This window comes from Elephas maximus, chromosome 8 (assembly GCF_024166365.1).
Source record: "Elephas maximus indicus isolate mEleMax1 chromosome 8, mEleMax1 primary haplotype, whole genome shotgun sequence".
Classification (NCBI taxonomy): Eukaryota; Metazoa; Chordata; class Mammalia; order Proboscidea; family Elephantidae; genus Elephas; species Elephas maximus.
The window spans coordinates 57,760,670-57,784,208 of NC_064826.1; the positions used below are offsets into that span (position 1 = coordinate 57,760,670).

Consider the following 23,539-nt stretch of genomic DNA (forward strand, 5'->3'; position numbering starts at 1 on the left):
GGTGATTTTAAATTTTAAAAATGTGAGGAATAGTTTTATTACACAAAACTCAGTCTTAAAACCATTCAACAGAGTAACTAACAGTACCTCCTATAGTACTTTGTACTGTATATAAGTATACTAAAGTATATATTTTATAACAATCTTCTTTGACAGAAACTTGAAAACCAGAGGTGGAAGTTTTATGGATTCTCGAGCCACCAAAACTGAAATTTCTGTAGAATAATGCTGAATATGACTTCAAATTAAATTCAATGAACATTTATTGAGAACCTATTATATGCACAGCAGCATGCTAGGTCCCACCATGATACAGGTATAATCGTCATTAAGGATTTCACTCTAAAACCTGGGTATATTGAGGCGAAGGAAAGGGAACGGGAGGCTTGGGTGAGCGCCAGAATACGTAGGTAGATACCCCAACTCTCCGCAGGTAAGGCGGAAGGGGCGATGAAGAAGCTGTGGAAAGCGGACGCCAGGCTAACGTGCCTAACGAGCGCAGCGCTCCCGCCTCCTTTCAGGGAGAAGCCCTAAACTCACCTCCCCCCACCCCAAACCCCGCTCCCCAATTTGGGTCGCTGCCCAGAACGGAAGAAGGGCTCAGGAAGGAGGCTGTACGCGCGTACCGCGTTCGTTCTTCAGCGGGCTGTCAGTCCTGGCTGCAGGCTGTGCTGTGGGCTCCGATGGGGGCCACATGGGGTCGAGGGTCAAGAAATCCCACCTCCAGACGCCCTCTTGGAAATTGCCTATGGAGAATTTGCCTCCTTGGGCTACTTTGCCTCTGTTTATCACGCCCGGGGAGAACGTTAGGACAAAAAAGAATCCCCTTCACAGGAAGAGTCAGGCCCTCAAATCACGAGTGGAAGGCGGCATTGCAGCGTTCTCGACACTGAAGCTACAAATGCCACAGGACTTAGGAGTTGGCTCCAGGAAAAGGAGCAGCCGTTAAAGCTTGAGATCTCAGCTGTTAAAGCCTGGCTCCCAGGCATGGGCCCGTAATCGGTCCGAGCACCCCGGGGGCCCCCACACCCCACAGTGCCCGCGCAAACAGCGGCGATGGTCTAGTGCACGCTGTCTGCGGCACGCGGACAGCAAGCGCGAGCCCGGCGTCTTGACAGCTGCCCACGCGTCGGGGCGGTGCGCGAGCGCGTTGCTTTAAAGGCCCGCGAGGCAAGCCCCGCCCTTCGCACGCCGCGATTGGCTCCAGGTGGGGCAGCTTTGGTCCGATAGGTGAAGACAGCGCGGGGATGCGCGCTTGAGGCCCGGAGCCGCTCTGCAGAGGCTGCCGAGTGTTGGTGGTTGGGTGTGCGGTGCCGGCGGGCACGCGCGCGCGCCGGCAGCGGAGGTACCTTGGGAAGTAGGAGAGCGCCCGACGCCGACCCGCACGCGCGCGAAGGCGGAGGTGGTGCGTGCGTGTGTGTGGTGCTCGGGTGCCGAGCGCGAGCTGTCAGTCCCCGAGCGCTAGTCCCCCGCAGTCTTTCACACCCTCCTTCCGCGGTCCTTCCCTTCGTCCCTCCGGCGGCTCCACGGTCGCGCACAAAGCTAGAGCCTCGGGAAGCAGGGGTGGGTGGAGGAGAGGTTGTACAAGACAAAAGGGGTGCGGGGGTCAGCCCGCCATGGCCTCCCGGAGCCTGGGGGGCCTGAGCGGGAGCCGCGGCAGCAAGAAGAGCCTGAGCGCCCGCAACGCTGCGGTTGAGAGGAGGAACCTCATCACTGTGTGCAGGTACGGCACGGCCTGCCGCCTGGGGCGAGGAGAGGGGGCCGCCTGCGTTGCTGGCTGAGGGCGCTGGGTGGGCGCGGGAACACCCGAGAGCCAGGGACGAAGGGCTGGCGCCCCGCCGTGCCAGGCGTGTCTGCAGGCCCCGAGCGACCTGGATAGATCTGCGGGGGCCGCTCGCTCCGGGTCTAGGCACCGCCGAGGCCCCGGATATTCCGTCAATTCCAGCGCAGGAGGGAGCAGAGGGTAGGGCTTGGGGCGGGGCCGGGGGAGGATTTGTTTTGAACGTGCAATCGGGTGTCAGATTTAAAGGAGGTAGAGCCTTTTAGTGATCATTAAACTATCAGGCAGCTTTTGGTAAAGTAATCGTTCTTGTGATTGTTTGCTGTGTTGTTCCAAAATCGGAGTGCATTTTGTTGTTGCTTTGGTTCATCTACAAATATCACTCATTTCATTCCACAGATATTAATTGAGCTCCTACTACATGGCAGATACTGTGTGTGTGTGTGTGTGTGTGTGCGCGCGCGCGCGCGCGCGCTCTTGTAAAGTACGGTGCTGGTGCTGTTTCTGCAGTTGTGACTAGGAGTGGAACTGTGGCGCGTACCTAGTCTTTATGTCAATGGTTTATTCCAATGCTTGCTGTTTATTAAATATATTCTAGTTAGAAATGCAGTATTCCGTTAGACTAGAAAATATAGAAACATAAAGAGGAGAATAAGTACTACCTGTAAACCTAGTGTTCAGAGATGATTGATTTTTAATATATTTTGGTTAAAAATTTTTTTCTGGTTATTAAAAAAAATTGAAATCCTAAGCATTGATTTCTTAGGAACTTCTCTGAACTATTAAGGTGTTTTCAAAGCACTTTTTTTCATCAAGCCCCTCATCATTAGCAAGCTATAATCTAAGAATCAGAGGATGATGAAGCTTTTCACCTTTTTTGGAATTTGTTTTATTCTTTTCCTTTTGTAAACATCTTAAGCAGAATGCAGATATTTGTATTGGGACTTGCATTCAATAATTTTCAGTGAATTTTTTTTTTTAACTTTGACTATTATAAATGGTCGCCACTGTACCAGCAAGACCTGCCTCACTGACTTATGGCACTTAGAGTTGTAAACTAAAATGACATAGAATCTATTTAATTTACCATTTATACAGTCCAGGATGCAACTTTTTGAGAGAGATAAAACCCGTTGCGGTGGAGTGGATTCCGACTCATAGCAACCCTGTAGGATAGGGTAGAACTGCCCCATAGAGTTTCCAAGCAGCACCTAGTGGACTCGAACTGCCAACCCTTTGGTTGGCAGCTATAGCACTTAACCACTACACCACCAGGGTTTCCTTTGAGAGAGACAGGATGTATTAAATTTTTTTTAATTTAGGTAGATCTTTTTTAAAAGTTAGACAAATAGAAAAATAAGCAAGTCTGATTTTCTTACCTTTATTTGAGAAAAACTGAAAATTAGTAGAAAAAAAATGAAGATGGTTTCAAGCAGGCTTCAACATATACAGTGCTTCTTAGGGTAATATATCTGTAAAAGCTGCATCAGCCCTAAGCTTCACAAAGGCATCGATCTCTCCCTTTTGTTCAGGTTATTTTGTTGTTGTTGTTTTGTATTCTTCCTTTTATAGCATCTGACAGTATATATTTATTGAATGAGTAAATTCAGTGGTGGGCGCTATTCCTTCGGCTTCTCTATTTCTGTCTTGTCTGGTTTTCATTAATTTATTGTTCATTCGTGCCTTCATCAGAGGCAGTTCAGGAGATGAAAGGAACTTGTGTCTAAACCTTATTTAAATTACAGCATTGTAAGTAATGTTTAAGAAATTTCAGTTACGTCGCACTGTTGTGTCTGGACAGCTGGCCAGACTAGCTATATTTTCACAATTTTATTTGCATAATTATTATTTTCTACTGTAAAAATATAAGTGCTGACTTTAGTTATAGTGTTATAGTGTACCCATAGATTTAATATAGTAACTGAAATAAATTTCAACTTCTGGCTTAGATTTCAACTTGTATATTTGTTTCTGTGGATTATATCACTAAAGCAGCTCTTCATGTCCAAATAGTTGATGGTGCATAGAAATTATCATCCATGTCTAGTAATGAGGTCTGTTTCAAAGTTACTGTAGGCCATTTGTAAGTTTTAAGTAGCCAGCCTGCCTCAGATTCAGCAAAATGGACAAATCAAATATTTATGCATTTTTTGCTGCTTGTCTCTACTTTTCAGAGTTACCGAACCCTGGGTATCTCACCCTTCTCTCTCTTTATTATGGTGAAAATATACACAGCAAAACATACACCAATTCAGCAATTTTTACATGTGTAATTCAGTGGCATAAATTACATTCTTTAAGTTGCACAGCCATTCTTGCTATCCTTTTCAAAATTATTTCTGCCACCATTAAAATAAACTCACTGCACCCTAAGCAAAAATTCTCTGTTACCCCCTTGTGGCTACTATTAATTTTTAGTTTCTGTATATTTCTTATTTCACAAAAGTGAGATTGTACAGTATCTGTCCTTTTGTAACTGACTGACTTCACTCAGCATAACATTTTCAAGGTTCATTTATATTGCGGCATGCAACAGGACTTCATTTCTCTCACCATGTCTCTTAATAAATACATTTTTTATTTTTATATCGCAAAAAAGAGAGATTTTTATATTTAAGTTGGGAGGAAGGTGGTTGAGTGGGAATATAGGTGAGATCTAAATTGACTCTCACTAACTAGTTATGTGTCTTTGAACAAGTCATACAACCTACCCATTTTCCATTTTTCTTATCTGAAAAATAATGTTGGACTAGACCATTGATAACATTCAGGGACAGCTCTAAAATTAATAATTGCCTTCAAGTGAAATTTGTTCATATTTGGTTTTGAATTTTTCCAGATCTAGACAGGATTATGGTAGATACATGTTTAGTGGTAGCTACATGGGTTGTGTGCATATTTCTTTGTAAAACCCCGTTTGAATTGTGCCTCCTATTTTGTGATTCTCTACTAATGTGGAAAATTTACAAAAACAAACAAACCAAAACCCCACCACCATAAGTCGTTCTAGTATATCTTTTAATACTTAAACTCTAAATGCTTTCCTTTAGCTCTTAAACAATTTACAAGTATTTTCATTTTAGGTTTAAAGCCTTATTATTTAAATACACCATCGTTTAGCTTTAAAGCCTTATATAAGAAGAGTATTTATAGTTTTGAACTTTTGAGGTCGATTAGGTAGGATAGTCAGGAAAAAAACTGAGTTGAATCTTGGTTCTGTGAGATTGTATATGTGTATGTAATTATTTTGCCAGTTTTTTTCCGGTGAACATTTCTGTATTGTAGACTAATAACCTTTGTAAGGCACTTATCTTAGCAGATAAGTACTCTTTTGTCATATTTTTCACAGACTAGTAGATAGGAAGTAGGTCATTTGAAGACTCTAAATCTCCTATATTCGCCTCCAAGATATTCATAGACTAGCTTTGGCTCTGTGCACCAACTAATATTTTCTCTGCACAATTATTTCACACTTTGAAAAATTAAATTGTTAAAGTCCTTCAGACTTTTTTAACCTGCCTTTTTCACCAGTAGGAAATCAGGTATTAGTTACTTTTCCAGTCATTTTTAAGTTTCATGGTTTATTGAAAAGCTTACATACTACTTCAACTAACAAGAGAAATTTAAATCTTTACGGAAGCCGACTGTCACATTTTTCTCCCTTTCAGTTAGCAGCTGAGCGCTTAACCACTATGCCACCAGTACTCCTTCAAATTACAGTAGCACCTCATTTTTTCCAGCATGGCCAGGGAATGAGGTATTCAGATCATTATATTTTCCATGTCACTGGTATTGAGTTAAGCTTTAAAAGCTATTTTGCTTTACTCATGATTATGTAGTGCAATCATCTGTATAATTGAAGCTTATAATTTCAGTGCTCAAATTTAAAGTATAATAAACAATGTTTAAAATGTTTTGGATGCATTGCTTTTAAAAAAGAATTACATGATTCTCTGCCTCCTGAAAAAAGACCATAGGTAGCCTAATGCAGTCTTTTTTGATAACTTTACTCTGGGTCTGTTTTTGTGAGTATGTTCATTGTGCACTCACTGCCCTTGGGGACTGTTGAGGTACACAGAGCTTTTTGCTGAATAGCCCCAGAAGACTGTGTGTTTAGAGTTGTCTGCTTTTGCATTCTACTATCACTTACTACCAAGTTAACTGTTACTTCTTTTAGCTCTGCCTGCTTCTAGCAGGTTGTTTCTTCCTGTCTGCCATCCTGACTTGCTGATTATTATCTGTTGTAAACTAAGAAAGTAGATAACTAAATTTATCATTGTGTTAAAAAAAAAAAAAAAAGGCACCCAGAGGCCTGAGTTAGTGGCTGAGGTTTAGTGCTCTGAACTTCTTGACAGTCTAGCTGCTGAATAAACAAAGTCTATTCCTATGCTTAAAGGAGCCCTGGTGGCACAGCAGTTACAGCACTTGGCTGTTTACCGAAAGGTCAGTGGTTCTGTGGTGGGAAAAAGATGTGGTAGTCTGCTCCTGTAAAGATTTACAACCTTGGAAACCCTATGGGATAGTTCTCCTCTAACCTGTAGAGTCACTATAAGTTGGAATCCACTTGACAGCAACGGGTTATTTCTTTGTTGGAACTTGGTGGGTGAATTGCAGATATGTGAAATGTTTCTGAATAAAATTAGTGATATAATCCTTTAAGAGCCAAAAAAAAATCCCAAGCCTGTTGCTGTCAAGTTGATTCCAACTCATAGTGACCCTGTAGGACAGAGTAGAGCTGCCCTATATGGTTTCCAAGGCTGTAATCTTTATGGAAGCAGACTGCCACATCTTCCTCCCAAGGGGTGGTTGGTGGGGTTCAACCACCACCATTTTGGTTAGCAGCCGAACGCTTTAACCACTACACCACCAGGGCTTCTTTGTGATGTTGTTAGATGCCATTGAGTCAGTTTCTGACTCACAGTGACCCTGTAGGACAGAATAGAACTCTGCCCCATAGGGTTTCCAAGGAGTCGCTGGTGGATTATAAATTTATGACTTTTTTTGGTTAGCAGCCGAGCTCTCTTCCCTCATGTGTCTGTCAGTTTGTCGTACTGTGGGGGCTTGTGTGATGCTGGAAGCTATGCCACCGGTGTTCAGATACTAGCAGGGTCACCCATGGAGGACGGGTTTCAGCTGAGCTTCCAGACTATGACAGACTAGGAAGAAGGACCCGGCAGTCTATTTCTGAAAAGTATTAGCCAGTGAAAATCTTATGAATAGCAGTGGAACACGGTCTGATATAGTGCTGGAAGATGAGCTCCCCAGGTTGGAAGTCACTCAAAAGATGACTGGGGAAGAGCTACCTCCTCAAAGTAGAGTTGACCTTAATGACGTGGGTGGAGTAAAGCTGTTGGGACTTTAATTTGCTGATGTGGCACGACTCAAAATGAGAAGAAACAGCTGCAAATATCCATTAATAATCGGAACCTGGAATGCACGAAGTATGAATCCAGGAAAATTGGAAATTGGCAAAAATGAAATGGAACACATAAACATCGATATCCTAGGCATTAGTGAGCTGAAATGGACTGGCATTGGCCTTTTTGAATTGGACGATCATATAGTCTACTATGCTGGGAATGACAGCTCGAAGAGGAATGGTGTTGCATTCATCATCAAAAAGAACATTTCAGGATCTATCCTGAAGTACAACACTGTCAGTGATAGGATAATATCCATACGCCTACAAGGAAGACCAGTTAATACGACTGTTATTCAAATTTACACGCCAACCACTAGGGCCAAAGATGAAGAAATAGAAGATTTTTATCAGCTGCTGCAGTCTGAAATTGATCAAACATGCAATCAGGATGCATTGATAATTACTGGTGATTGGAATGCGAAAGTTGGAAACAAAGAAGGATCAGTAGTTGGAAAATATGGCCTTGGTGCTAGAAACAATGCCGGAGATCGAATGATAGAATTTTGCAAGACCAACGACTTCTTCATTGCAAATACCTTCTTTCACCAACATAAACCGACTATACACATGGACCTTGCCAGATGGAACACACTGAAATCAAACTGACTACAAATGTGGAAAGAGACGATGGAAAAGCTCAATATCATCAGTGAGAAAAAGGCCAGGGGCTGACTGTGGAACAGACCATCAATTGCTCCTATGCAAGTTCAAGCTGAAACTGAAGAAAATCAGAGCAAGTCCACGAGAGCCAAACTATGATCTTGAGTATATTCCACCTGAATTTAGAGACCATCCGAAGAATAGATTTGACGCATTGAACACTAGTGACTGCAGACGAGATGAATTGTGGAATGACATCAAAGATATCATCCATGAAGAAAGCAAGAGGTCACTGAAAAGACAGGAAAGAAAGAAAAAACCAAGATGGATGTCAGAGGAGACTTTGAAACTTGCTCTTGAGCGTCGAGCAGCTAAAGCAAAAGGAAGAATTGATGAAGTAAAAGAACTGAACAGAAGATTTCAAAGGGCGGCTCGAGAAGACAAAGTAAAGTATTATAATGACGTGTGCAAAGAGCTGGAGATGGAAAACCAAAAGGGAAGAACACGCTCAGCGTTTCTCAAGCTGAAAGAACTGAAGAAAAAATTCAAGCCTCGAGTTGCAATAGTGAAGGATTCCATGGGGAAAATATTAAACGACGCAGGAAGCATCAAAAGAAGATGGAAGGAATACACAGAGTCATTATACCAAAAAGAATTAGTCGATATTCAACCATTTCAAGAGGTGGCATATGATCAGGAACTGATGGTCCTGAAGGAAGAAGTCCAAGCTTCTCTGAAGGCATTGGCGAAAAACAAGGCTCCGGGAATTGATGGAATATCAATTGAGATGTTTCAACAAACAGATGCAGCGCTGGAGGTGCTCACTCGTCTATGCCAAGAAATATGGAAGACAGCTTCCTGGCCAACTGACTGGAAGAGATCCATATTTATGCCTATTCCCAAGAAAGGTGATCCAACCGAATGTAGAAATTATAGAGCAATATCATGCATATCACACGCAAACAAAATTTTGCTGAAGATCATTCAAAAACAGCTGCAGCAGTATATCGACAGGGAGCTGCTAGAAATTCAGGCCGGTTTCAGAAGAGGTCATGGAACCAGGGATATCATTGCTGATGTCAGATGGATCCTGGCTGAAAGCAGAGAATACCAAAAGGATGTTTACCTGTGTTTTATTGACTAAGCAAAGGCGTTCAACTGTGTGGATCATAACAAACTATGGATAACATTGCAAAGAATGGGAATTCCAGAACACTTAATTGTGCTCATGAGGAACCTTTACATAGATCAAGAGGCAGTTGTTCGGACAGAACAAGGGGATACTGATTGGTTTAAAGTCAGGAAAGGTGTGCATCAGGGTTGTATTCTTTCACCATACCTATTTAATCTGTATGCTGAACAAATAGTCCAAGAAGCTGGACTATATGAAGAAGAATGGGGCATCAGGATTAGAGGAAGACTCATTAACAACCTGCGTTATGCAGATGACACAACCTTGCTTGCTGAAGGTGAAGAGGACTTGAAGCACTTACTCATGAAGATCAAAGACCACAGCCTTCATTATGGATTACACCTCAACATAAAGAAAACAAAAATCCTCACAACTGGACCAATGAGCAACATCATGATAAATGGAGAAAAGATTGAAGTTGTCAGGGATTTCATTTTACTTGGATCCACAATCAACAGCCATGGAAGCAGCAGTCAAGAAATGAAAAGACGCATTGCATTGGGCAATCCTGCTGCAAAGGCCCTCTTCAAAATGTTGAAGAGTTAAGATGTCACCCTGAAGACTAAGGTGGGCCTGACCCAAGCCATGGTATTCACATCATATGCATGTGAAAGTTGGATAATGAATAAGGAAGACGGAAGAAGAATTGACGCCTTTCAATTGTGGTGTTGGTGAAGAATATTGAATACACCATGGACTGCCAAAAGAAGGAACAAATCTGTCTTGGAAGAAGTGCGATCAGAATGCCCCTTAGAGGCAAGGATGGCCAGACTGCATCTTACATACTTTGGACGTGTTGTCAGGAGGGATCAGTTCCTGGAGAAGGACATTATGCTTGGCAGAGTACAGGGTCAGCGGAAAAGAGGAAGACCCTCAACGAGGTGGATTGACACAGTGGCTGCAACAATGACCTCAAGCATAACAACGATTCTAAGGATGGCACAGGACCCGGCAGTGTTTCGTTCTGTTGTGCACAGGGTCTCTATGAGTTGGAACTGACTTAACGACACCTAACAACAACAACAACAAGCCGAGCTCTCTTAACCACTGTGCCACCAGGGCTTCTTATAATCCTTTAAATTACTTTAAACATTGACCCACTTTTGTGTTACTATTTACTTGAGTAAACCTCAAAAGACTGTTCATACCTTGGTTATAGTGATTATAGTATTTTGGCTCTACAAACTTTTGTTGTCGTTGTTAGGTTGTGTTGAGTCGATTTCAACCCACAGTCATGCTATATGGGATAGAACTTTGAGTTGGGGCTTTGATCAACATTAGTTACATTGCTGTGAAGCAGGTTCAGTATCATTTCCAAGGATTCTTAGGGTACTACTACTGTGTGCTCACAGTGGAGGTAGGATAATTTTCTTTTTAGCTACTAGTCTTCTCAGCATTCAAAACAGGTCATTAACTCTTACTTCAGCCAAACCCAGATTGCACTCAGCGAATACCAGAGGATGGCTGTCCCCCAGGCATTTATGAGGGAGTACTTCGCTGCTGCTTGATATTTGTCAAAAGCTCAGTAGAGAGAGATGATATTGAAGTCTTATCCACTCTTCTGTTCACTCTTACAGGTTTATAAAATATATCCCTGGGTCAGTCCAATCATCAGAGACCTGGGTATGTAGACTGCACTGTACCACATTCTCCTGCCCATAGTTGCCTTCCCCAATTGTGCATTGGTAAACTTCCATCAGCCCACATTGAGGGTCATCATAGAAGGTTTTCTTAAAGTTGTTGTTAAGAACATTGTTAATTATGTCAAAAAGTCTTTTTGTGAAGGCTTCTATGAGAAATACATGTCTCATTTTAGTGCCAAGGATTGCTGTATTTTTAAACAAGTGGTTTGTTTTTATTTACTGGTTGCAAATGAATGTGTAACTGACAAGGTCTCTTTTTTCCATATAGCTGCTAGAAATCTTAGTGGCTAAACTCTGAAAGATAAATAGAATATCATAATAATGCATTTAACATCATTCCTAGCTCCATTTTGCCCTCACTTTTTTTTTTTTGGTAGTAATATATAAAACAAAACATTTGCCAATTCAACAATTTTTACATATACAATACAGTAACTTTTATTACATTCATCATACTGTGCAATCATCATTACTATTCTTTTCCAAATTATACCACCACGATTAACAGAAAATTAGTGCCTGCTAAGCAATGACTCCCTCCCTCCCATCCCTGGTAACCAACTTTGGTCTCTATATATTTGTTTCTTTTACATAAGTGGGATCATACAATGTTTATCCTTTTGTGACTGACTTATTTCATTCAACATAATGTTTTCAAGGCTCATCCATGTTGTAGCATATATTAGGGCTTAATTTCTCTTTATGGCTGAGTAATATTCCATTGTGTCATGGATTGAATTATGTCCCTCCAAAAATGTGTGTATCAACTTGGTTAGGCCATGTGTGGTTGTCCTCCATTTTATGATTGTAATTTTATGTTGAGAGGATTAGGGTGGGATTGTAACACCACCCTTACTCAGGTCACCTGACTGATCTAAAGTAAAGGGAGTTTTCCTGGGGTGTGGCCTGCATGCCTTTTATCTCTCAAGAGATAAAGGGAAGCAAGCACAGAGTGGGGGACCTCATACCACCAAGAAAGCAGACCAGGAGCAGAGCCTGTGCTTTGGACACGGGGTCCCTGCGCCTGAGAAGCTCCTCAACCAGGGTAAGATTGAGGACAAAGACCTTCCTCTAGAGCTGACAGAGAGAGAAAGCCTTCCCCTGGAGCTGACACCCTGAATTTGGGTTTTAGCCTACTTTACTGTGAGGAAATAAATTTCTCTTTGTTAAAGCCATCCACTTGTGGTATTTCTGTTATGGCAGCACTAGATGACTAAGGCACATTGTATGTATATTCCATATTTCGTTCATCCATTCATCTGTTGGTGGACATTTAGGTTGTTTCCATTTTTGGCTATTGTGAATAGTGCTATAGTGAAGATTGGTGTAAGCCCCCACATTTTTAATATATTTATGTTTTATTGGCATAGGATGTGCATACAGAAAAATGCTCTACGTCCTTACTAACAAAAAATTTTCTGTTTTTAATTTTAGCCATTGTGTTTGTTGGGGTGTTGCACTGTGGTTTTAATTTGCATTTCTATGATGTTTAGTGAAGTTGGACGCCTTTCCATAAGTCTGTTGGCCATTTGGAGATCCTCTTTTGTAAAGTGCCAAGTCAAGTCATTTATTTCCTGGGGGTTCTTTGCCTTTATTTAATGTGTAGTTCTTTCTTTCTACATGTGAATGCATGCCTTTTGCTGGATATGTGCAATGCAAATATCTTCTTCCGTTCTGCGGCTTGCTGCTTTACTCATTTTATAGTAGTGTGTTTTGATTAATTGTTGGTTCTGACCCATGGTGACCCCCTGTACAACAGAACGAAACACTGCCTGGTCCTGCACCATTCTCATGATGGTTGTTATGCCTGAGCCCATTGATGCAGCCCCTGTGTCAATCCATCTCTTTGAGGGTTCTCCTCTTTTTCGCTCACCCTCAACTTTACCAAGCATGATGTCCTTCTCCAGGAATTGAGCCCGCCTGATAACATGTCCCAAGTACGTGAGATGTGGTCTTGCCATCCTTGCTTCTAAGGAACATTCTGGCTGTACTTCTTCCAAGACAGATTTGTTTGTTCTGTTGGCAGTCCATGGTATATTCAGTAATCTTCACCAACACCGTAATTAAAAGGCATCAATTCTTCTTCCGCCTTCCTTATTCATTGTCCAGCTCTCACGTGCATATGAGGCCGTTGAAAACACCATGGCTTGGGTCAGGCGCACCTTAGCCTTCAAGGTGACATCTTTGCTTTTTAACACTTTAAAGAGGTCTTTTGCAGCAGATTTGCCCAGTGCAATGTGTTTGATTTCTTGACTGCTGCTTCCGTGGGTTTTGATTGTGGATCCAAGTAAAAAGAAATCCTTGACAAGTTTAGTCTTTTCTCCACTTATCATGATGTTGCTTTGCTTACTGGTCCAGTTTTGATGAATATGAGTTCTTATTTGTAAAACAGTTCATAAATTACCTTCATGGTTTGTACTTATTGTGACCTGCTTTAAGAAATCAGCCTATCCCAAAATAATGAAAATTTTCTTCTGCTTTTTTTCTAAAACTTTGTTGTTTTACTTTTAACATTTAGATCAACAATCCATCTGTACTTTTTTGTTTGTTTGTTTATAGCATGAAGGGTAAAAGCCATTGCTGTCAAGTCAATTCCGACTTATAGCGACCCTATAGGACAGAGTAGCACTGCTCCACAGGGTTTCCAAGGAGCGGCTGGTGGATTCAAAACTGCTGACCTTTTGCTTAGCAGCTAAGCTCTTAACCAGTGTGCCACCAGGGCTCCAGGATGACCTGATTTATGATAAATATGACATTTAATGTAGTGGGTGAAGCATGGTCTTTTGAAAAAAAAAAGGTGGTAGATCAACTGATTTTCCTTAAAAAAAATTAATTTTGACTCCTAGTGTGACTATGAGTCAGAATTGACTCCATGGCAGTGGGTTTTGGTTTAGTATGAATGGTGGAGCCCTGGTGGTGCAGTGGTTAAGAGCTTGGCTCCTGACTAGGCTGCTGACCAAAAGGTCAGCGATTCGAATCCACCAGCCAATCCTTGGAAACTGTGTGGGGGCAGTTTTACTCTGTCCTATAGGATTCTTACGAGTTGGAATCAACTTGATGGCAACGAGTTTTAGTGAGAAGGAAGGGAGTCAAAATTAAATTTTTTCCTTAAGGAAAATTAGTTGACAAACCACCATTTTCTTCCCAAAAGACCATGGTTCACCCACTACACTTAATGTCCTATTTATCATAAATCAGGTGAGTGTATTTGTAGAACTGTTTCTAGATTCTCTCTTCTGTTCCATTAATCTGTCTATCTTTGAGCTAATATCATACTGGTTTAGTAACTATAACTCTGTATCTTGATGTTTGGTTATGTAAGTACTATAGTATTATTGTTCTTCAAGATTGCCTTAGCTATTCTTGGTCTTTTACAAAGTAAATTTTATTATCGATTTGTCTATTTATATTTTTAAAAATCTGCTGGGATGTTGGTTAAGATTGCATTGAATCTGTAAATAAATTTAGAGAAAACTGACATCTTTACAATATTAAAACTTATATGCAATCCATGAACACAATATGTCCCTCCATAAATTTTAATAAACTTCCCTCAATAACATTTTTGCAGTTTCAAGTATATAAATATTATGTATTTCTTGTTAGACCTATTCTTGCACGTTTGATATTTTTTGTATTATTGGACCTGGGATCATTCAAAAAAATTTTTCATTTTCTAGGATTTTTTTTGCTAGTATATTGACATATGTTGTTTATTAAAAATATTTGTCTTATCAAAGCTTACTGGTGGTTACCAGGGGCAGGAGGGAGGGGGCAAAATGGAATCATTGTTTAGGAAGCACTGAGTATCAGTTTATGGGAATGGAAAACATGTCAACAGATACTGGTGATGGTTGCACACCATCAGTAATATAATTGATGTCACTGAATTGTACGTGTAAAAAATGTTAATTGGCAAATGTGTTAAATTTTTTTGCAGCAACAACAAAAAAATTGGGTTTGTAATCTGGCAATCTTACCAAATTTACTTGCTAATTCTAATAGATTTTCTGCAGGATCTTTTTTTTTTTTAAGTTTCTGAGTACACAGTCTTATCAACTGCTTGTTTTATTTCTTCCTGTTTCAGCTTTTTTCTGCCTTATGTGTCTTATCGCTCTGGTAAGGACCATTAATACAGTGTTTCTGAGAGCATTTCTAATTTCAGTATTAAGTATGTGGTAGGTTTTTCTTAGTTCTCTTCCTAAATTGTGGAGAATTTTTATCATAAGAGGATACATCTATCAAGACAAGTATGATTTTTTTCCTGCTAATTTAGTGAATTACATTGATTAATTTTTTAATATTAAGCTGCCCTGGAATAAAAAAAAAAAAACTTGGTTGTGATATATTAGCATCTTTTTACATATCATTGGATTCAATGAGTTAATGTTCTGTTTGGTATTTTTGCACATTTGTTCATGGGAGAGGTTGATCTGTAACTGTCCTTTCTTGTAATGTCCTTGTTATGTTTTGTTCTTGAAATTATCTGGCTTCATAAAATAAGTTGGGAAGTGTTCTTTTTCTGTTCTGTAGAAGAATTTGTGTATGATTGATATTATTTCTCTCATAAACATTTGGAAAGCAATCTGAACCACAGTTTTTCTTTGTGGGAACTCTTTTAGTAAGAGATTTAATTTATTTAATAGACATTGAATGATTCTTATCTCCTATTTCTTCTTGTATCAGTTTCAGTGTGTTTTCAAGGAATATACCCATTTCATTTACACTATCAAATTTATTGTTAAAGCTTTTCTTAATATCCTGTTATCTTTTTCTTACTTGAAGGGTCTGTAATAATGTTCCATTTTTCTTTCCTGATATTAGTAATGTCTGCTTTTTCTCATATTTTTCTTTATTAGTCTTGCCCTACGGGTCTGTAAATTCATTAAACTTTTCAAAGAACCAACTTTTGGCTTTGTTAATTTTCTCTGTTGTACGTTTGTTTCTTATTTTATTGACTTCTTCACTATTTTTCTTCCTTCTACTTTGTTTGAATTTGAATTCCTATTCTCTTTCTAGCTTCTCATGATAGAAGCTTAAAGATCTTTTGTTTTTTGGCCTTTGTTCTTTTCTAATTTATGCATGCAAAGACTACAGATTCCCTTCTTTTCAGTGCTTTCGGACAGCTCATGAGATTTTAAATGTTGTACCTTCCTTATTCATCTTTGGCTAATGGGTTATTTTAAAATGTATTGTTTAACTTTTAAGCAGTTGGGAATTTTCTGATTATCTTTTGGTTACTGATTTCTGACTTAATTCTACTGTATAGAGAATATAATCTGAAAAAGTTCAAACCTTTGAAATGTTGTTATGCTCGCTTTATGATGCAGTATACAGTTAATTTTGATAAATATTTTATGTGCATTTGAAAAAAGGTATAGTCTGTCATTGTTGAGTGCATGTTCTGTATATATGCCTCGTATGTTAATTGCATTGTTCATATCTTTTGTAGCCTTCCTACTTTGTGTTTTATTTAGTCTGATAATCTTAGTCTTTTATTTAGAGTATATCGCCCACTTACATTTAATTTTGTTGTTGTTATATTTGGGTTTATAGCTGACATCTTACTGTTTGTTTTATGCTCACTTTTTCTCTTGCCTTCCTTTATTTTAATATTTTTATTCATTTATTCCACTGTTTGAATTTGATTCTCTGGGAACTTGTTAACCATACATTTCTTCATTTCTTTTTCCTCTTCTATACATATATTTGATTTTTATTCTTTTGATGGTTACCCTTAATTTATCATGTCTAGTACAAATTGTGGAAACCCTGGTGGCGTAGTGGTTAAGCACTACGGCTGCTAACCAAAGGGTCAGCAGTTTGAATCCACCAGGCGCTCCTTGGAAACTTTATGGGGCAGTTCTACTCTGTCCTATAGGGTCGCTATGAGTCAGAATTGACTCGAAGGCACTGGGTTTGATTTTTGGTTTAATACAAATTGTAACTTTTACTTCCTCTCCAATAATGTTAGAACCATTTAGCCTCCTATGCTAAGACATCCATTTTAACTCTACATGTATTTTAAATTTTGCAAGATTTTTTTTTTTACTATATTTTACATTTGATATTCAGGCAGTATATGCTTGTATTTATCCACATATTTGCCCTTTTCATTGCTTGTCCATCAGTTTTGGAAAAATTTTGGTTGTTATTATTTTCTAATGCTCTAACTATATGTATGTGAAACTTTTTACCATGTCCCACTTGACTCTCGTATTCTTACCTGTATTTTACATTCTTTTTTCTCTCTCAGTGCTTCAATTTGGATCCCTGGTGGCACAATGGTTAAGAGCTTGACTGCTAACCAAAAGTTCAGCAGTTCAAATCCACCAGGCACTCCTTGGAAACTCTATGGGGCAGTTTTACCCCATCCTGTAGGGTCGCTGTGAGTCAGTAATGAGTTTGTGCATCAATTTATGTATTTTCTGTTGACTTCTCTTCCAATTCATTAATAATATCTTCTGCTGTGTCTAATCTGCTGTTTAGATTGTCATCTAATGCATTTTTAATTTCAGATACTGTATTTTTCAGTTCCAGAATTTCTGTTTGATCCTTATTTAATATTTTTTTTCTAATCCTGTAATAAAGATACCCATCTTTTCATCTATTACGTCCATCTTTTCCTCTGTTTTCTTAAACATATTAATCGTAGTTATTTTAAAGGTCTTGTCATCAATATTGAGTATTTGTTTCATCTGTACATCTGTTTCTATTATCTGACCTACCTCTTTTTGGGGAAGAGGGCACACAAGCTCTTTTTGCATGTCTGGAGTTTTTTATTGAATGCCAAATAGTATGTATTATATTTTTTCTCTAGTACTTTTGCTGTTCTTCTAATATTATGAGGTGGGTCCTTTTGTCAACCATTAGGTGTTGCAGTGTTCATTAAAAATTAGAACATTACATATAGCAGGAGAGACCACAGTGGAGTAAATAGATGAAGTGCATTGCCCATTTTGAGGGAAATGTGGCCAAAAGCATATTCATGCCCTATGGCCAAGAGTGTAGGGTAGTGCTTGCTTTACTAGTGTTATCTTCTTTCAGAAGATCAAGTAGTGGGTAATCATTTTCATCCAGTTGTGGACTGTGCTGAATCCAGGCTGGCTTTCAGTCCTGGTAAGTTTCAATCCACCTCTAGTTTGCCCTTGGCCCACTAGGGCTTTCAACCTAGATTTGTTGTATTTTCCAGCACCCTTCTTCTGTTAGGTCCTGAACTATTATTTTTGTCTTCTGAATTTGCTGAATGTGTTGCTCTGTTTTAGGAGGGCTTTCTGATTAGGATTTTAGTCCCCTGTACCATACAGCCCTAGAGGAAAGCCAGACTGTATTTGAGGCCTCTCCAGTCTCCTTCAAAAACTTTGCTGGTTCATCCATATTGTAGCATGTATCAAGACGTCATTTCTCTTTATTGAAGACATTATGCCAAGTGAAATTAGTCACAAAAGGACAAATATTGTATGATCCCACTTATATGAGTTATCTAGAATAGGCAGTGCATAGAGACCAAAGTTTTTAGTGGTTACCAGGTTTGGGTGGGAGGGAAGGGGAAAGGAGGACTCACTACTTAGGGGACGCTGAGCTTCTGTTAAGGTGATGGAAAAATTTGGAAATGGATAGACGTGATGGTTGAACAGCATGATGAACATAAGTTAATGTCACTGAACTGTACAAATGAAGAACATTGAAATAACAGTGTTTTATTAGATGTATATATTTGAATACAGGCACACTTAATAAATAAATAAACAAAGCTTTGCTGGTTTGCCTGTACCCCAGAAGCAGCCTTCTGTGGGTGCAAAACTCTGCCAGCACTCAGAATTGGCAGATGCTGACTGGGGAAAAGCAGCTGTGAAAGTCAGCTCAGCTTTTTGAGCTTCTCCTCTCTCCAGAGTCTTAACCTCTCTATTCTGATTATTTCACCAACTCTCTACAGCCTTCAAACATACGATTTCTGTATTTTTTTCCAGTCTTTCTAGGTGTACTCTGTGGGAACACTGGTCTATCACTATTCACTCCATCTTACTTGCAAGTGGAAATCTGTTCCCACATTTTTTAAATTGTTTTCACTAGTTTTAATTTATGCAAGCCCTTGTATGAAATCTCAAGTATTTTCTGAAAGAGGTTATGTAAATAAATATACCATTCATGCTTTAATTGTCTTTTGTTTAAATAATGGATTCAACTTATTTTCAGCATATTGTACATAGTAGGCATGTTTAGCAAATGAAGTAATTCTTTCTAACTAGTGAAGAATAATAGCATTGGACATTTCCACACTAAGGTTGAAGGTTGAATTAACTAATTTTTTATGCTAATACATGATAATAGAGTTTTTAACAACTAATAGTTGTAACATTAGAATTTGCTTTCCTTTGCATAGAGTTATTCTAATTGAAATTTAATGTGGAAATGGAAAAATTAAAAAAATATCATCTCTTTAGAACCATCTTTCAGAATAAAGGAAACCCTGGTGGTTTAATTTAACCAAAGGATTGGCAGTTCGAATCCTCCAGGCGCTCCTTGGAAACTCTATGGGGCAGTTCCACTCTGTCCTATAGGGTCGCTATGAGTTGGAATCGACTCGACAGAACTGGGTTTTTTTTTTTTTTTTTTTTTTTTGTGGTGGTTTAATGGTTAGGAGCTGCGGCTGCTAACCAAAAGGCCGGCAGTTCAATCCACCAGGCGCTCCTTGGAGACTCTATGAGGTGGTTCTGCCCTGTCTTATAGGGTTGCTGTGAGTTGGAACTGACTCGATGGCAATGGGTTTGGTTTTGGTTTTTATCAAAATAAAAGAAAGTTAGAAGGGTGAAGGCTGAACTAAATTAACTAATACATTTCTGATATTTACTTTCCTAAAACAATCTGATTTACAAAAGAGAGTATTTCACAAAATAGGTAAAAATTACAAAATGCATATTCTTTTGAAAATATTTCAGAAAAGGTAGAAAATGTATATAACGCACAAATTTTGTTTTCTTAGCTAAATAAAATGACTTATTGTCCATTTTCTCCAGGGATGGCGACTGTCCTTAGAGGATAAAATAACATAAATTTTCCTCAAATATTCATATTTAACATCTGGACTTTAAAAAATTTTTTATCTCTTTTACTATTTGCAATAATAAAAACCGAATCTACTGTTATATTCTAGGTACAGTCTCAAAATTAATTTTGAAAACAGTTTGAAATTATAGTAAGTAAAAGACCCACAAAACTTGTATGGCTAACATCTGAAGAAAATACATTTAATTTATATCATACATGGAGAATATGCTTTTTGGAAGAGAAATATTAGATTGAGACTTTATGACTAGTAATAAAAATTCTAATTAAAACAATTTCATTTAATTCAGTTTTTTTATAGCTAAGACTTATATTGCCAGCTTTCACATCCAGATATATACAGTTTTAAAACCTGTGCTTTTCCTCTTATTCTATGCTGCTTTGAGTCCTTGAATATCTAAGTCTGAGATGCCAGTCAATTGGATCTAGTTTGTGTGTGTGTGCACCTGCCTGTGCTTGCATTTGAGCTGCAGAAAGAGAAACTGGGAATCTTAGATTTCATATCATTCCTAGTGTTGATAAACTATGATCCCTATATATTATGCTTAAAAAAATCAATTTATTATAAGATACTTGGAATTCTTGCATCTCTTTTCTATGCTTAGATGTCATTAAGTATAATGATGATGCTGTAGAAGGAAAGTGAAGGCATACTAACATGTAAGCTAGCACTATGTTAAATGCTTTACATATGGTATCCGTTTTAATCTTTATAATAAATAGGTAAATTAGGTGCCGGTAACTCCCTTTGGATACTCAGGAAACTGAGGTTCAAAGAGGCTAAATATTTTGACAAGAGCTGAGTTTGAACCTAGGGCCTTGTGATTTCAAAGCCTCTGTCGTTTCTGTTGCTCCACTGCTGCTTTGAGTATCTAGTTTACTAATTTACTTATACTTAATATTTTGCTAGAATATTTTCATGTGCCATTTGATAAAGAATAATTGGATTCCAAGGGGATAGATGATCCAATGTGTAAAAGATTCTTTATTAGAATGATTTTAATTGGTAGTACTTTCATATAAGAGGTGAAAAGAGTTCATTTATTTTATTATGGTAAGTTTCCTTGGTTTCATGCTTTTTGAATTTTAGAGAAATTAGTTAAAAATTTTTTTTTGCCTTTTCCCTCTATTATTTTAAGTTAGTTTTTCTGTTATTTTTCACCTTGGGCTGTCTGCTATCATCAAGATGAAATATGAAGACTTCTAATACAATACCTTATTCTTAAGGTTCCCAGATTACCAATTTCCTTTTAAAAATTTTTGAAAGTACAGGTGGGGAAAATACTTTGAGGTATACTTCTTTCTACTACTTCTGAGTTAATTTTCACATTGGGTAAAATTATTTAAAAAATAATAAAACACTATGACAAGAGAGGAACTTTTGATTCTCAGGATTCAAATTCTAGGAATGGTGTTTGAGAATTCTTAACTTACATGATACTTGAAAAAAGAAGGCAAATTACTAATTCTAAAAGACTTTTAGGGGCTCTGATGTAAAATTTAAGAAAGGATTTAACCCTTCCAGTGAACAGCTATCTGGTTTCTGTGCTTATCATCCACAGTCAGTGTTTTACATTATTACTTGAGATAGGTTATATCACATCTCCTGGCAGCCACCTCCTTGCTGGTTATTGATGATAAATTTTACCTTAATGGCAGAGAGCAGTTACCTCACTGCTTTGGGAAAGATTACTAGCAACAATAATATAAGAAATCTTGTAAGTTTAGCTGTGAAATAATAGAACTCCATCTCAGAATTTGGGTACATAATGTTCTATTATAAATTTTATTATATTATAAACTTTATTATAAAATACTATAAATATTTATAAATGTTATAAATATAATAAATTTTACATATATTATAAAATATAAGTTTGTTATAAATTTTATATATTATAAGATGTTATAAATTTTATAATAGAGCATTGTGTATCCAAATTCTGACATAGAATTATTCCCACTATTTCACATATAAACTTACAGAATTTCTTATATTATTGCCGCTAGTAGTCTTTACCAAAGGAGTGAGTGAAGTATTAAAATGAAATGTGCAAAAGCCTGAAGTTAGAAACCAAAAGCAAAGAACACACTCGGCATTTCTCAGGCTGAAAGAACTAAAGAAAAAAATTTAAGCTTAGAGTTGCAAAATTGAAGGATTCTATGGGCAAAAAATTGAGCAACCTAGGAAGCACCAAAAGAAGATGGAAGGAATACACAGAGTCAGTGTACGTACCAAAGAGGATTGGTCAGTGTTCAGCCATTTTAGGAGGTAGCATATGATCAAAAATCGATGGTACTGAAGGGTGAAATTCAAGTTGCATCCAGGAATTGACAGAATACTAATTGAGATGTTTCAACAAATGGATGCGACTATGGAAGCACTCACTCGTCTATGCCAAGAAAGTTGGCAGATAGCTACCAGGCCAACTGAGTGGAAGAGATCCATATACATGCCTGTTCCAAAGAAAGATGATGCAACGAAATGTGGAAATTATCAAACATTATCATTAATATCACATGCAAGTAAAATTATGCCAAAGATCATTCAAAAATGTTTGCAGCAGTACATCGACAGGGAGCTGCCAGAGATTCAAGCTGGATTCAGAAGAGGATGTGGAACAAGGAACATCACTGATGATGTCAGATGGATCTTGGCTGAAAGCAGAGAATACCAGAAAGATGTTTACCTGTGTTTTATTGACTCCGCAAAGGCATTGGACTGTGTGGATCATAACAAATTATGGATAACATTGTGAAGAATGGGAATTCCAGAACACTTAGTTGTGCGCATGTGGAGCCCTGGTGGTATGGTGGTTAAGAGCTTGGCTGCTAACCAAAAGGTGAGCAGTTTGAATCCACCGGCCACTCCTAGGAAACCTCATAGGGCAGTTCTACTCTGTCCTATAGAGTCGCTATGAGTCGGAATCAGTTCCATGGCAGCAGGATTTTTGGTTTTTTGGAAGCTGTACAGAGACCAAGAAGCAGTTGTTCGAGCAGAACAAGGGGTTAAGGCATGGTTTAAAATCAGGGTTGTATCTTTTCACCATACTTATTCAGTCTGTTTGCTGAGCAAATAATCTGAGAAGCTGGACTATATGAAGAATGTAGCATCAGGAAGACTCATTAACAACTTGCAATATGTAGTTAACACAGTCTTGCTTGCTGAAAGCAAAGAGGACTTGAAACACCTACTGATGAAGATCAAAGATGACATCCTGAACATAAAAGATAAAAAAAAAAAAAAAACTCACAACTGGACCAGTAAGCAACAGCATGCTAAGCAGAGAAAAGATTGAAGTTGTCAAGGATCTCATTTTACTTGGATCTACAATCAACACCCATGGAAGGAGAGTCAAGAAATCAAACAACACATTGCATTGGGCATATCTGCTGCAGAAGACCTCTTTGAGGTATTAAAAAACAAAGACGTCACTTTGAGGACTAAGGTGCACCTGACCCAAACATGGTGTTTTCAGTTGCCTCATGTGCATGCAAAAGCTGGACGATGAATAAGGAAGGCCAAAGAAGAATTGATGCCTTTGAATTATTGTGTTGGTGAAGAATATTAAATATGCCATGGCCTACCAGAAAAATGAACAAATCTGTCTTGGAAGAACTACAGCCAGAATACTCCTTTGAAGCAAAGATGGCAAGACTTTGTCTCATATACTTTAGACATGTTATCAGGAGGGGCCAGTCCCTAGAGAAAAGGACATCATGCTTGGGAAAGTAGAAGGTCAGTGAAAAAGAGGAAGACCCTCAAGGAGATGGATTGACACAGTGCCGCAAACATAGTATTATGGATTGAATTGTGTCCCCCCAGAATGTGTGTC

The 23,539-nt window shown here is 38.5% G+C and overlaps 2 protein-coding genes across 7 annotated transcripts in view; one reads left to right on the forward strand and one right to left on the reverse strand.

The window, feature by feature from the left end:
- The window catches only part of LOC126081403 (phosphatidylcholine translocator ABCB4), a 323,006-nt gene that overhangs the window by 252,331 nt on the left and 47,136 nt on the right, over positions 1–23,539 (reverse strand). The window lies entirely within an intron of this gene.
- The window catches only part of RUNDC3B (RUN domain containing 3B), a 143,396-nt gene continuing 121,168 nt past the window's right edge, over positions 1,312–23,539 (forward strand). For all 5 annotated transcript variants that reach the window (XM_049893154.1, XM_049893155.1, XM_049893151.1 and 2 more), the window contains exon 1: positions 1,312–1,723. In XM_049893154.1, the coding sequence (XP_049749111.1) occupies positions 1,617–1,723 (107 nt within the window). In that variant the 5' untranslated portion in view covers positions 1,312–1,616. The remainder of the gene's footprint in view (positions 1,724–23,539) is intronic.